The 14,836-nt window shown below is 38.1% G+C and overlaps 1 protein-coding gene across 2 annotated transcripts in view; it reads left to right on the top strand.

The window, feature by feature from the left end:
• Nucleotides 1-14,836, top strand: part of FRK (fyn related Src family tyrosine kinase) — a 107,517-nt gene that overhangs the window by 76,314 nt on the left and 16,367 nt on the right. For both annotated transcript variants that reach the window (XM_015082834.3, XM_053222354.1), the window contains exons 3-4: nt 9,876-10,039; nt 11,705-11,873. In XM_015082834.3, coding sequence (XP_014938320.3) covers nt 9,876-10,039; nt 11,705-11,873 — 333 coding nt within the window. The remainder of the gene's footprint in view (nt 1-9,875; nt 10,040-11,704; nt 11,874-14,836) is intronic.

Below are 14,836 nucleotides of genomic sequence, written 5' to 3' on the forward strand. Positions count from 1 at the left end.
ATTCTAACAGGTGAGAGGTGATGTCTCATTGTCATTTTGATCTGTATTCCTGATGATTCATGATGCTGAACACCTTTTCTGGTACCTGTTGGCCATTTGTTTGCCTTTTTTTAAAATAGTTTTTTTTTTTAAATGTTTGTTTATTTTTGAGAGAGACAGAGAGACAGAATGCAAGCAAGGGAGGTGCAGAGAGAGAGGGAGGCACAGAATCTGAAGCAGGCTCCATGCTCTGAGCTGCCAGCGCAGAGCCTGATGCAGGGCTCGAACTCGTGGACCACGAGATCATGACCTGAGCTGAAGTCAGAGGCTTAACCAACTGAGCCACCCAGGGACCCCTGTTTGTCTTTTTTTTTTTTTTTTTTTTGGATAAATGTCTGTGCAGGTCCTTTGCCCATTTTTAAACTGGCTTTGTTTTGTTTTGATGTGGCTTTGTAAGAATTCGTTATGCATTCTGAATATGTAGTTTGCAAATATTTTTCCTGTTTTATAGGCTACCTTTTAATTTTGTTATTAATTTCCTTTTCTCTACAGCTTTTTAGTTTGATATAGTCCCACTTGTTTATTTATGCTTTTGTTGCCTTGCTTTTGGTGACAAATCCAAAAAATCATCACCAAGACTGATGCCAACAAGGCTACCCTGTATGTTTTCATCTAGTTTTATGGTGTCTGGTCTTACATTCAAGTCTTTCAGCCATTTTTGAATTAATTTTTGCTATGGTGTAAGGTAGGGGTCCAGTTTCATTCTTTGCATGTGCCTGTTCATTTTCCTAATCATTTATTAAAGAGAACTTTCCTCATTGTATATTTTTGGCTTCTTTGTCTGTCATAAGCTAGTTGACCATTTCTGCATGGGTTTACTTCTGGGCTCTCTTTTCTGTTTCATGGATCCTTGTGTCTATTTTTATGCAAATGCCATACTGTTTTGATTGCCATAGCCTTGTAGTATAGTTAGAAATCAGGAAGTGTGCTCCAGTGTCCATGGAATGTTCTCCAGAATAGACCATATACTGGACACAAATCAACCCTAAGTAAGTACAAAAAGATTGAGATCCTACAGTGCATATTTTCAGACCACAATGCTATGAAACTCAAAATCAGCCACAAGAAAAAATTTGGAAAGGTAACAAATACTTGGAGACTGAAGAACATCCTTCTAAAGGATGAATGGGCTAACCAAGCAGTTAAAGAGGAAATTAAAAAGTATATAGAAGTCAATGAAAATGGTAACATCAAAACCCAAAACCTCTGGGATACAGCAAAGGAGGTCATAAGAGGAAAGTATATAGCAATCCAGACCTTCCTAAAGAAGGAAGAAAGATCTCAGATACACAACCTAACCTTACGCCTTAAGGAGCTGGAAAAAGAACAGCAAATAAAATCCAAAACCAGCAGAAGACAGGAAATAATAAAGATTAGAGCAGAAATTAATGCTATTGAAACCAAAAACAAAACAAAACAAAACAAAAAAACAATAGAACAGATCAATGAAACCAGAAGCTGGTTCTTTGAAAGAATTAACAAAATTGATAAACCCCTAGTCCGTTTGATCAAAAAGAAAAAGGAAAGGACCCAAATAAATAAAATCAAGAATGAAAGAGGAGAGATCACAACCAACACAGCAGAAATACAAACAATAATAAGGGAATATTATGAGCAATTATATGCCCATAAAATGGGCAATCTGGAAGAAATGGACAAATTCCTAGAAACATATACACTACCAAAACTGAAACAGGAAGAAATAGAAAATTTGAACAGACCCATAACCAGTAAGGACATCAAATTAGGAATCAACAATCTGCCAAAAAACAAGAGTCCAGGGCCAGATGCCTTTCCAGGGGAATTCTACCAAACATTTAAGGAAGCGTTCACACCTGTTCTCTTGAAGGTGTTCCAAAAAACAGAAATGGAAGGAAAACTTCCAAACTCTTTTTATGAAGCCATCATTACCTTGATTCCAAAACCAGACAGAGACCCACTAAAAAGGAGAACTATAGGGGCGCCTGGGTGGCTCAGTCGGTTAAGCGTCTGACTTCGGCTCAGGTCATGATCTCATGGTTTGTGAGTTCGAGCCCCGCATCGGGCTCTGTGCTGACAGCTCAGAGCCTGGAGCCTGCTTCGGATTCTGTATCTCCCTCTCTCTCTGCTCCTCCCCTGTTCATGCTCTGGCTCTCTCTCTCTCAAAAACAAATAAACATTAAAAAAAAAAAAAGGAGAACTATAGACCAATTTCCCTGATGAGCATGGATGCAAAAATCCTCAACAAGATATTAGTCAACCAGCTCCAACAATATATTAAAAAAATTATTCACCACGACCAAGTGGGATTTATACCTGGGATGCAGGGCTGGTTCAATATCTGCAAAACAATTAACGTGATTCATCACATCAATAAAAGAAAGGACAAGAACCAAATGATCCTCTCAATAGATTCAGAGAAAGCATTTGACAAAATACAGCATCGTTTCTTGATAAAAACCCTCAAGAAAGTAGGGATAGAAGGATCATACCTCGAGATCATAAAAGCCATATATGAACGACCCAATGCTAATATCATCCTCAATGGGGAAAAACTGAGAGCTTTCCCCCTAAGGTCAGGAACAAGACAGGGATGTCCACTCTTGCCACTGTTATTCAACAGAGTATTGGAAGTCTTAGCCTCTGCAATCAGACAACACAAAGAAATAAAAGGCATCCAAATCGGCCAGGAGGAGGTCAAACTTTCACTCTTCAAAGATGACATGATACTCTATATGGAAAACCCAAAAGATTCCACCAAAAAACTGATAGAACTGATTCATGAATTCAGCAAAGTTGCAGGATATAAAATCAATGCACAGAAATCGGTTGCATTCCTATACACCAACAATGAAGCGACAGAAAGAAATCAAGGAATCGATCCCATTTACAGTTGCACCAAAAACCATCAAATACCTAGGAATAAATCTAACCAAAGAGGTGAAAAATCTATATGCTGAAAACTATAGAAAGCTTATGAAAGAAATTGAAGAAGACACACAAAAAAATGGAAAAAGGTTCCATGCTCCTGGATAGGAAGAACAAATATTGTTAAAATGTCGATACTACCCAGGGCGCCTGGGTGGCTCACTCGGTTGGGTGTCCAGCTTTGGCTCAGGTCATGATCTCGTGGTTCGTGGGTTCCAGCCCCATATAGGGCTCAGTGCTGGCAGCTCAGAGCCTGGAGCCTGCTTCAGATTCTGTGTCTCCCTCTCTCTCTGTCCCTCCCCTGCTCATGCTCTGTCTCTCTCTGTCTCAAAAATAAATAAAAGATTTTTTTAAAAATGTCGATACTACCTAAAGCAATCTATATATATATTCAATGCAATCCCTATCAAAATAACACCAGCATTCTTCACAGAACTAGAACAAATAATCCTAAAATTTGTATGGAAACAGAAAAGACCCCAAAAAGCCAAAGCAATCTTGAAAAAGAAAACCAAAGCAGGAGGCATCATAATCCCAGACTTCAAGCTATACTACAAAGCTGTAATCATTAGGACAGTATGGTGCTGGCACAAGAACAGACACTCAGATCAATGGAACAGAATAGAGAACCCAGAAGTGGACCCACAAACGTATGGCCAACTAATCTTTGACAAAGCAGGAAAGAATATCCAGTCGAATAAAGACAGTCTCTTCAGCAAGTGGTGCTGGCAAAACTGGACAGTGACATGCAGAAGAATGAACCTGGGCACTTTCTTACACCAGACACAAAAAAAAACTCAAAATGGATGAAAGAAGCCATCGAAATCCTTGAGGAGAAAGCAGGCAAAAACCTCTTTGATCTTGGCCACAGCAAGTTCTTACTTACTCAACACGTCTCCGAAGGCAAGGGAAACAAAAGCAAAAATGAACTACTATTTTACTCATCAAAATAAAAAGCTTCTGCACAGCTAGGGAAACAATCAGCAAAACTAAAAGGCGACCGACAGAATGGGAGAAGATATTTGCAAATGACATATCAGATTAAGGGTTAGTATTCAAAATCTATAAAGAATTTATCAAACTCAACACCCAAAAAACAAATAATCCAGTGAAGAAATGAGCAAAAGACACGAATAGACACTTCTCCAAAAAAAGACATCCAGGTGGCCAACTGACACATGAAAAAATGCTTAACTTCACTCATCATCAGGGAAATACAAATCAAAACCATAATGAGATACCACCTTACACCTGTCAGAATGGCTAACATTAACAACTCAGGCAACAACAGATGTTGGCGAGGATGCGGATAAAGAGGATCTCTTTTGCATTGTTGGTGGGAATGCGAACTGGTGCAGCCACTCTGGAAAACAGTATGGAGGTTTTTCAAAAAATTAGAAATAGAGCTACCCTACAGCCCAGCAATTGTACTACTAGGCATTTATCCAAGGAATACAGGTGTGCTGTTTTGAAGGGACACATGCACCCCCATGTTTACAGCAGCACTGTCAACAAAAGCCAAAGCATGCAAAGAGCCCAAATGTCCATCAATGGATGAATGGATAAAGAAGAAGTGGTATATATATATACAATGGAGTATTAGTCGGCAATCAAAAAGAATGAAATCTTGCCATTTGCAACTATGTGGATGGAACTGGAGGGTATTATGCTAAGTGAAATTAGTCAGTCAGAGAAAGACAAAAATCATTTGACTTCACTCATATGAGGACTTTAAGAGACAAAACAGATGAACATAAGGGAAGGGAAACAAAAATAATATAAAAATAGGGAGGGGGACAAAACACAAGAGACTCATAAATGTGGAGAACAAACTGAGGGTTACTGGAGGGGTCGTGGGAGGGCTAAATGGGCTAAATGTGTAAGGGGCACTAAGGAATCTACTCCTGAAATCATTGTTGCACTATATGCTAACTAACTTGGATGTAAATTTTAAAAAATAAAAAATAAAATAAAAAAGAATGTTATATTAAAAAAAAAAAGAAATCGGGAAGTGTGATGAATCCAGCTTTGTTCTTTCTCAATTGCTTCGGCTATTCAGGGTCTTTTATGGTTCCCTACAAATTTTAGGATTGTGTGTTCTAATTCTGAAAAGTGCAGCTGGAATTTTGATAGGGATTGCATTGAATCTGTGGAAGACTTTGGGTAGTATGGACATTTTAATAGTATTAATTCTTCCAATCCATGAGCATGGAATATCCTTCCACTTATGTGTATGTTCACATTTCATCATCAATATTTTATAGTTTTTGGAGTACAGATCTTTCACCTTCTTGGTTAAATTTATTTCTAAGTAGTTTATTCTTGCTGATGCCATTGTAAGTGGGATTTTTATTTTATGTTATTTATTTATTAACATTTATTTATTGTTGAGAGACAGAGAGAGACAGAGTGCAAGCGGGGAAGGGGCAGAGAGAGAGGGACACAGAATCCAAAGCAGGCTCCAGGCTCTGAGCTGTCAGCACAGAGTCCGAAGCGGGGCTCGAACCCATGAACTGTGAGATCATGGACCTGAGCTGAAGTTGGACACTTAACCAAATGAACTACCGAGGTGCCCCAGGGGATTTTTATTTTAATTTCTCTTTTTGATAGTTTATTATCAGTGTATAGAAAAACAACAGGTTTTTTTTTATATTGACTTGTATCTTGCAACTGTACTATAGTTGTTCATTAGTTCTAACAATTTTTTGGTGGAGTCTTTAGATTTGTTATACGTAATACTAACATAACAGATGACATGATTTTACGGTCATGAACTGGATGTGTCTTATTTGACAACTAGATCTACTATCTGAAACTCTCCAGTTATAAGGAATCTTAGAATCACAAGTCCCCATGTTTGAATCCTGGCAATATCACTACCTGCTTTTACGAGTTACAAAACAGGCCTATTAATGTCTACCTTGTATGGCTATTATGAGGATAAAAAGAGATAATGTACTATAGTGCTTAGCATAGCATTTGGTTCAATGAATGTGAGTATTACAGAATGTTAGATGGAATTTTTGACTATAGCTGTGAAGATACAATGGAAGTAAAATCCAATGCCAAATCACCGTACCCAGAGTTTACCAAGAAATTGGTCAAAGACAGGTATTGCAGCTCTTGGATCCTTCAGCTTGTTAGTGATCTTAAAAGGGTGCTAATAGTAAGAGGGAGGAATGCTTTGATCAAGGCATTTTGCTTTTGGAAAAAGCTATGAGTCCCTCTGATCTTCCCAGGGAGATGAGTGGAACCCCAAACCTAGTGAGAAGTCCACTGTGAGAGTTTATTCTCAGCTGTCTCCAGTTGGTCAGACACAACACTCGAGCCTGACTCCAATGGCTGAGTAGGCTAAAGCAGCCTGTAGCAGTAGGATGGAGGTGCCACATGGCATCAGTCAGTCCCCAGCAACTGTCGGGGTAAAGGATGTGTGAGTGTTATCTTAGACCATAAGTGGACCTTGTACATGAGCAAAAGTGCCAGGGAGCTGTAGATAAATGGTCTGGAGGAGTTTTGGGTTCTGCTCAAGAGGACTTCTGCCAGAAAATGAGGGGGGACCTGTAAGCATTGGAGTGGAGGGTAAACTGCTAAAGAAACAGAAGCTGAAAAGCAATTAGGGCAGAGGTGGCTTAGCAGACACCTGCATCTTAGGAGGGAGGGGGCTGCATAAGTGTTCTTGACAGAAGAATCAGCTTGAACGTCTGCCAGGCTGAGAGTTGAAGCTGATTTAGACTCTGCCAGTCCAATAAGAACTTCCTCATTCTTTATCTCCTCCTCTCTATGCTCTTACCCTAGATACTCAAATCCTGGCTGGCAAGGCCATGAGGAAAGAACACCCCTAGGCAGAGAAAGAAAGACAGCCACCCACACCTACCTTTCCCACTGCTGCCTTTCAGCCTGATGTACACCTGAACAGACAGATTAGCTATTAAACTGAATAGCAGAGTGTTTTAATATCTTGGACTGGGCAATCTAAGCTTGAGTTGAGACTGCATTTGTGATTTTAAGTGAAAGCTGAACCTATAATTAAGTGTGATCAGAAAAGCTCTGTTGGAGCTTTCATCTAGGTGCAGGGAACTGTCTTTCTTATTCAATATTATTCAAAAAGCATTGAACAAAAGATGTTATTACATTATTAGTTGTGCTTGTGTGGTGTGTTGGTTACATTATTAGTATTGTTGATGTAATAGAAAGGCTACCTTCAAATTCAGCATCACGCACTCAAAAAAATTTTCATTTATGTTTGATATTCCTCTGTATTTTTCTGGCTTATAACCTATATTCTTATATCAAAACTTAACTCAGTTATTTAGGAGGACATTTTGTAACCAGGTTTTTCACAATGCTTATCAGAAAGTTATTTTGCTTAAAATTAGTGTTCTTTGAATACTTTACTGAGAAAATTTGATATCCAAAATGAGAATTAGGTAGCATTTACCTTAAAAACTTTCTAGACTGAAATAATTCAGCATGTGCCATGATGTAGCACTTTGGGGACTTGATGTTCTATTTGTCCATGAACTAGAGCAAATAACCATGAAAAAATTATTAAAAAAAATTTTTTTTGTGTTTATTCATTTTTGAGAGAGAGAGAGAGAGAGAGAGAGAGGGCAAGAGAGAGCATGAGTGGGGGAGGAGCAGAAAGAGAGGAAGACAATCTGAAGCAAGCTCCAGGCTCTGGGCTGTCAGCACAGAGCCCGATGTGGGGCTTGAACTCACGAACTGTGAGATCATGACCTGAGCCGAAGTCAGACACTTAACCGACTGAGCCACCCAGGTGCCCCTAAAAAATTCTTTTAAATTGATGTATGACATGTGTAATACAAATACACAATTTATAAAAGTTTGGTTTGATGAGCATTTATGAGGTGAACACATGCATGTAAACCAGCATCCAGTCAAGAAAGAGAATCTTACCAACATTCCAGTCTGACTCCTAATATCAATAGTTTTGCTAGTTTTTAAATAAGGGAACTATATTTTTGTGTTTGTGAGAGTCATTCATGTAGATGCGTGTATTTATGGTTTGTTTATTTGCAAATCTGCATAGGATTCCCTAGACAAACATAAAATAATTTATTAGTCTATTTTATGGTTGATGGACATTTGGATTGTTTCCAGGTTTAGACTCTTACAAATAATACTGCTAAAAGCATTCTTATACATGTGTTTTGGTGTATATATTGTACATTTTGTTGGTTATATGTTGGAGTGGAATTACTAAACTATAGGTATGACTGTGTTCAGTTTTAGTAGAGCATGACGGTTTTCTAAAGTGATTGTAAAAATTACACTTCTATCATCTGTGTGTGAGAGTTCCATTTACTCTACTTCCTTGGCAACGTGTGATATTGTCTGTTTTTTATTTGAGCTATTGTGATGTGCACCAATTCTCTTGTGAGAAAAACTTTGCCTTAGTGGTTGGCATGCCCTCAGTAAACTTCCAAACTAGGATTGAGCTGTTTTCTTAGTCTTCTTTTCTTTCAAGAGAGCATTGCTCTAGCATGACCCATTATTAAAGTATAATTTTTATATTTAGCAAGGAATTAAGAATATCTGTATCCTGGTAAATGCTGCTCAATACGTACCAATAATTTGGCTAAGTGAAAGAATAGCTTATGAAATGTATTAGTCAATATTTTTGAATGCAAGTGCAAAAACTAGTTTAAGTAAAAAAGTTTTAAGTAAAGTTTAAGTAAAAAAGTTACTAGTTTAAGTAAAAAAGGTGACTGATTCTTCAAGCTGAAAAGCCAGTGTGATTGGCTCCAGGGTCTAAGCTTCACTTTCCATATCAAGGAAAGAACTTCCCAGGCAAAGCTTTCTCCCTGCCTGGGGCAAGATTTTGCCTGTAGGTCCAATCTCCTAGCAGTTAAACAGAAACAAAACCAAAACAACAATCATAACAACTTCGTCCTGTTTTCCTGCAGCTCTGTAGCACAAGTCCTGGAATTGAGTCTTCTTGGCTCTGATTGTGCATTCCTTGGCTCAAGGTTGGCAATGATAATCTCTGGACCACATGCTCTCAGAGGAGCAATGATTCTCTGAAAAAAATTGGGGTGCTATTACAAGAAGAAGGGAGAATTGTTGGTGGCAGGCAAAAGCAAGAAATCTGCTATAGTCAGATGATTTGAAAAAGGGTATGCAATCCGTTCATTCCACTGGCTGTTACGAGACTTGCCCTTGGATCAAGCAATAGTGTTGGGATGTTGTATACATGGATTGCATTATTTTGGGCCCTGTAAAACAGCTTTTATTGAATTGTGCTTGGACATTCTGTTATCACCCTGCATTAAGAGACAGAATAATAAGCGGCCCTGCAGAATTCCTGATGTTATTGTCGGATAGTCCTGAGGACACCGTTTTATTCTATTTCAGTGTCCCCTTCATAGGATCTCATGGGAGAAAATTCTCCCTGGTCTCTGTGCCAGGAAAAGTTGAAATATTTTTACACAACTTTTGTGATTTTATCTTATGAACGCTGTGATTTCTGAAACTGATAATATTTCCCTCTTTGCATTGCCAGAATGATAGAGTCAAAAATTTTTTTATAAGTGGGACTTGAACTCACGACCCCAAGATCAGGAAACATATGCTCTACTGACCGAGTCAGGCAGGAACGCTTAGAATGATAGAGTCAATTTTATGGCTTGTTTTAATCAAGTTCAATAGGCCTCAAAGCCTAGATTTTTAGTGGTGACCTCCGTTATTTTTATCTTCTATTTCCTTTAATGTGGTTTCCCATTTCTTTTCCCTTTTTATTTTGCTATATATCCTTTATAAACTTTCTGAAGTCTTTTCTGAAACAAAGTTGAGAAATGAACAGAATTTATGAAAATTTTATTCCATGCCTTGAAACTATCACCACAAAATAAGTAGATTTGCTTGGTTTTGGCAAGAAGTATATTAATAGGACTTATTTTGGGTTCCAGTTTTAGATGAAGGGATTGTGAAACACTACAGGATCAGAAGCCTGGATGAAGGGGGGTTTTTCCTTACCCAGAGAAGAATCTTTTCAACACTGAATGAATTTGTGAGCCATTACACCAAGACAAGGGATGGCCTGTGTGTTCAGCTGGGAAAACCATGCTTAAAGGTAAAATGCTTTCAAGCTGTGTTGATTTTGAGGTTAACTCTTTCCCTTCAGATACTGGAGTATTAGTCATGTGATATGTCCGTTCAGAAAAAAAAAGTCATTTGATTACCTACAGCATGGATAGAGAAGCCATGGCCTGTGAGCCAGTACTGTCCCACACTTACATTTTAAATATTATGTTTTATTGGAACATAAGCATGCTTATTTATTTAAAAATTCCCTTTGATTTTTCTCTGTATGAACAGCATTTAATAGTGGCAACAGAAACCTTATGGCCCACAAAGACCTAAATATTTACTATCTCATTCTTTTCAGAAAAAGTTTGCCAACTCCTGACCTTAGGCACTCATTGAAGCCAGAAAATATTCATCCTTTGCTCCAAGAAATTAATCTGGTATCTTGACACTGGAGCACTTACTCATATGGCTGGAAGGAAAAAAAAGTGCTGGAATATAATTCTTATTTAGCTCTGTATTCAAGGATATCAATATGAAATTGCTAGGCTCATTATCTGGCTGAAATATCTATATAGAAATATCATTTAAGTAACTGTTATAATAGTTTGGCCAGGCCAAACAACATTTATAGAGTTTATTAAGTCTATCAGTATTCAATTATTGCATGTTTTACCTAGGTTGATTTAAAGTTATGTAGTGGACTTACATGGTAGTGGGGCAAAACCTCAGCTCCTCGTCTGAGTTCAGGTCTCATGTACTGTCCATGGGACAGCCAGCCCTATGGTTTATGCCTGGATGACCACTGAAAGCTTCCTGGTGATGCCTGACCAAAATATTATGGACAATTAGAAGCTGAAGACTTTTGTCCAGTATGTAGGGAATTCATTGACTTAAATCCTGCCCAGTGAACATGCAACTTTGGTGTAAGTATTACATGTTGGATGGAATAGGTATGAATGACCCCACAAGAATGGTTAAGCTCATGCTAAGAATAGCTTACCTGTCGCTTAGAAAATACTCTGTTTAACCAATATTGTTGAAAAGTGTTCACAAAGAAGCATAAATGATCTTCTGTGTACTCAAAATGCTCATGACTTGGTGGAGGGGCTAAGAATTTCCTCTGGTAGATAGTAAACTAGATTATGGACTCTCAGAGGGCAGGGGTCTTGCCTACTTTGTTTACAGAATGGCACTTTGTTGGTGCTTGAAAAATTACTATTTATTAAATGAAAAAATACATGAATGAATGAACAAATAAATAAATTCAAAATAAGATGAAAAATTTAATTATGCAAAAATATATGATACATATAGTAAACGATATAGGCCAAAGAATTTGGGAAGTAATTGTGGATGAGGTGGAACTTCAAATGGGTCTTAACATTGGGAGGATTTAGCTTGGCGGAGGAAGGCAAAGAGGCAGAGGAAGACCATGCCAGACCCAGGCAGGGATGGCATTGGGTGTGGGGTGGGGCAGATGGACAGCAAGGTGCCTCATGTAGCAAGATTTAAGGAGGAGATCAGCTCAAAGAGGTAATGATACAGATTCTGCCATAATTGCTTTCCATTTTAAAGTAATTAGAATAAAATTTACAATATTTTGGTTTTAAAAATGGTTTCTCTTTTTAAAAGTGCCTAGGCTATTATTTTCAACCAAAAAATTGTTAAATCTTTTTCTTATAGTTTTTCTAATTATTCTGTGAAACAGGTACAAGTACCAGCACCTTTTGATTTGTCTTACAAAACCGTGGACCAGTGGGAGATAGACCGCAACTCCATACAGCTTCTGAAGCGATTAGGATCTGGTCAGTTTGGTGAAGTATGGGAAGGCCTATGGAACAACACCACTCCAGTAGCAGTAAAAACATTAAAACCAGGTATGAGAATGAGAATGTCAAAGGTTAAATGGCATATGTTAATTAAAAAAATTATTTTGAAGTTTATTCATTTTGAGAGAGACAGAGACAGTGTGAGTGGGGGAGAGAGAGAGGGAGAGAGAATCCCAAGCAGGCTCTGTGCTAACAGCACAGAGCCTGATGTGAGGTTCGAACTCACAAACTGTGAGATCATGACCTGAGCTGAAACCAAGAGTCAGATGCTTAACCGACTAAGCTACCCAGATGCCCCAGCATTTGTTAATTTTTATAAGCTCAACTTGCCACTGTAAATGTCTGCAAGGTCACAGGACAGCCAATGCAGGCACCAAGCAAGTACTGTAATCATGTTTTCTGGCCCAGGTGACCATAAAGCATAACATGCTTCAGATTCTAAAGGCAAGAGCATGTGCCTGGAATCGGCTAAGTCTTAAAATATCCCCAATGCAAGATTTCAACCACGCATTTCTTCTCTGGAGTTAGGATTGTCCCTCTCCACATTTTTTCCTAGCCTTCGTTAAAAATGCTAACTTTAGGGGTGCCTGAGTGCCTCAGTCGCTTAAGTGTCCAACTCTTGATTTTAGCTCAGGTCATGATCTCACGGTTCTCGAGCCCCGCATCGGGCTTCATGCTGACAGTGTAGAACCTGCTTAAAATTCTCTCTCCCACTCTCTCTGCCCCTCCCCCCCACATACACGTGTCTCTCTCTCTCTCTCTCTCTTAAAATAAATAAAATAAACTCTTAAAAAGGTGACTTTACTGGAAGTACTTAAAACAATACTTAAATCAATAGAACCTTGAAGATCTTCAGGGAGAAACAATTTTATTAAATACTAATTGTTTATGGTTAAAAGGTAAAATGGTCCATCTAAAAGACCTCATATTTGGAAATGTAGGAACTATTTTTTCTTCCATCTTCCTTTTTCCTATCATGGAAATTAAAAGTGAGTGTACTAAAATAATATTTATTCAGGTAGGCATTATCTCTTCCATTTTAAAAGTGAGATAAGAAAATTTAAAAAGATTAAGTAACTTTCCTGAAATGTACTAGTCATATGATCTTGAGTAAATTTTAAACTACTCTGTGCCTCAGTTCTATCATTTGCAAAAAAGAGATACTAATAAGGCCAACCCAGCAGGATTATTACGAAGATTAAACTGGGTCATTAGTGGAAATGCTTTGAATAATGTCTGGTTCATATTAAGTGACCAAGAAAACCTTTTTATTTTAATTATTATTATTACTGTTATTATTATTATTATAAGGTCAGTAAATGGAAGAGCTAGGATTTGAACTCACATCTATCACTATTGCATCACACCCCAGGGGAGACAGTCTATGAAAGTACAGCGTTACTGTAGTCGCCTCATATCTACATCTAATAACATAGGTAAGAATAATAACTAGAGGCTAGAAATTAGTTCTCTAGGGGACCTTCAGTCTTTACTTAACCAGAATTCTTAAGGGTTTTGAAAGCCTCCTGATGGCAGAACTTGAGCACCTGGGTGCTGCTGGATAGCACCATTCCTTTGGTGACATCATATCTTTGTGAAACTGGGTTTTTGGTGGTGACTGGGATCACATTCAAGAGCCACACAAAAATTTCTCTGTATTACTTTTTTAAATGGGTATTAAGTTGTTAGAACACAAATACTTTTAAAGTTGCTTTGATTTAACCAAATAATCAATAGAACTCTTAGGTATTCATTTTGGCTTAAGGGCATATCATGAAAAAAGTTACTGAGACAATGAGGATGCCATGAACCAAGAAAGTCTGGGCCCCTCTGGTGTTATAGTAAGAGCATAAACTTTAGTATAAAATAGAACTGAGTTCAACCTTGCCTCTGCCCTCTGGGACACTGGACAATGTATTAATCTTTTGAATCTCCTCATCTGGAAGTGGGGATTATAATAGTTCCTACTTCATAGAGTTTTATGAGGACAAATTGAGTCAACGTACATAAAATATATGCAGTGAGTTCTTAATAAATGTTAGCTTGAATGGGGATGCTGACAGATGTCCACGGAAGTGCAGATTCGCTAGTGCAGGACGTCTGTCAAGCATTTACACCTGCCTCATGAAGTGATGGAGAAGCACTTTTAAGTGGCTGATGCCGTGTGAGCACTCCAGGTGAGAATGATCTATTCCAGCACCCGAGATTTTCACAATCACTGCATATATATTATTTTGAATCGTAATCTCGTTGACACTTGAGCCTAAACTTTATTGTTCAATCTAATCATTCTTTTCTCAAAACGAAGTAGCTAGCTATTCATCCTAACACTGCTCTCCAAGGAAGGCCTTCTGGAGGTCAAAAAAGAACAAAACAAAAAATCACTTTTCTTATATTAAAAAAAAGCGCCACGATAGTTTTTTCTCCAACAGGAATAATTATTATTGATTTACAGTGTAATAGCAGCAAACAGCTTTGGTGATTGGTTAAATGTCTTCACTTCACTGGGGCCATTAATCAATCTTAGCAGCTATTTATTGCTTAGCAGACTACCACGCAATAAAGACGAGCCTGAAATCAACTCCCATAGTAGCTTTGACAGGCAAAAATTAATATTTAATGCTGCATTACTAGCTGACTTGAAATTGGGTCTCTGCTGTGTAGCTGGTCAGCTGCAACCAGTGTAGCCATGGAGTGCTCTAAGCAGCCTTCACCTGCAGAGGCTCCTGATGTACCGTGGTTTTTCAGGTCTTGTGGGTAGTCTGATTTGGCAATGATTCGAGTGTCCTGCATTTCACAAATCTGATGGCTACCAAAGCATTAGAGTAGAAACATATTGTGTATATAAATTGCCTGAATGGTGACTATTATCACTGGAAACTTAATGAATCAGGTTATGTTGAGGGTGTGGTGGGAAGAATCCCACTATATCCATATTTGACCATAGGCCAAACTAAATTTAACAAGAAGAAAGTCCTTCATTATGGTTTGGGTGCCTCTTTTATTCTCAG

The sequence above is a fragment of the Acinonyx jubatus genome, chromosome B2 (assembly GCF_027475565.1).
Source record: "Acinonyx jubatus isolate Ajub_Pintada_27869175 chromosome B2, VMU_Ajub_asm_v1.0, whole genome shotgun sequence".
Classification (NCBI taxonomy): Eukaryota; Metazoa; Chordata; class Mammalia; order Carnivora; family Felidae; genus Acinonyx; species Acinonyx jubatus.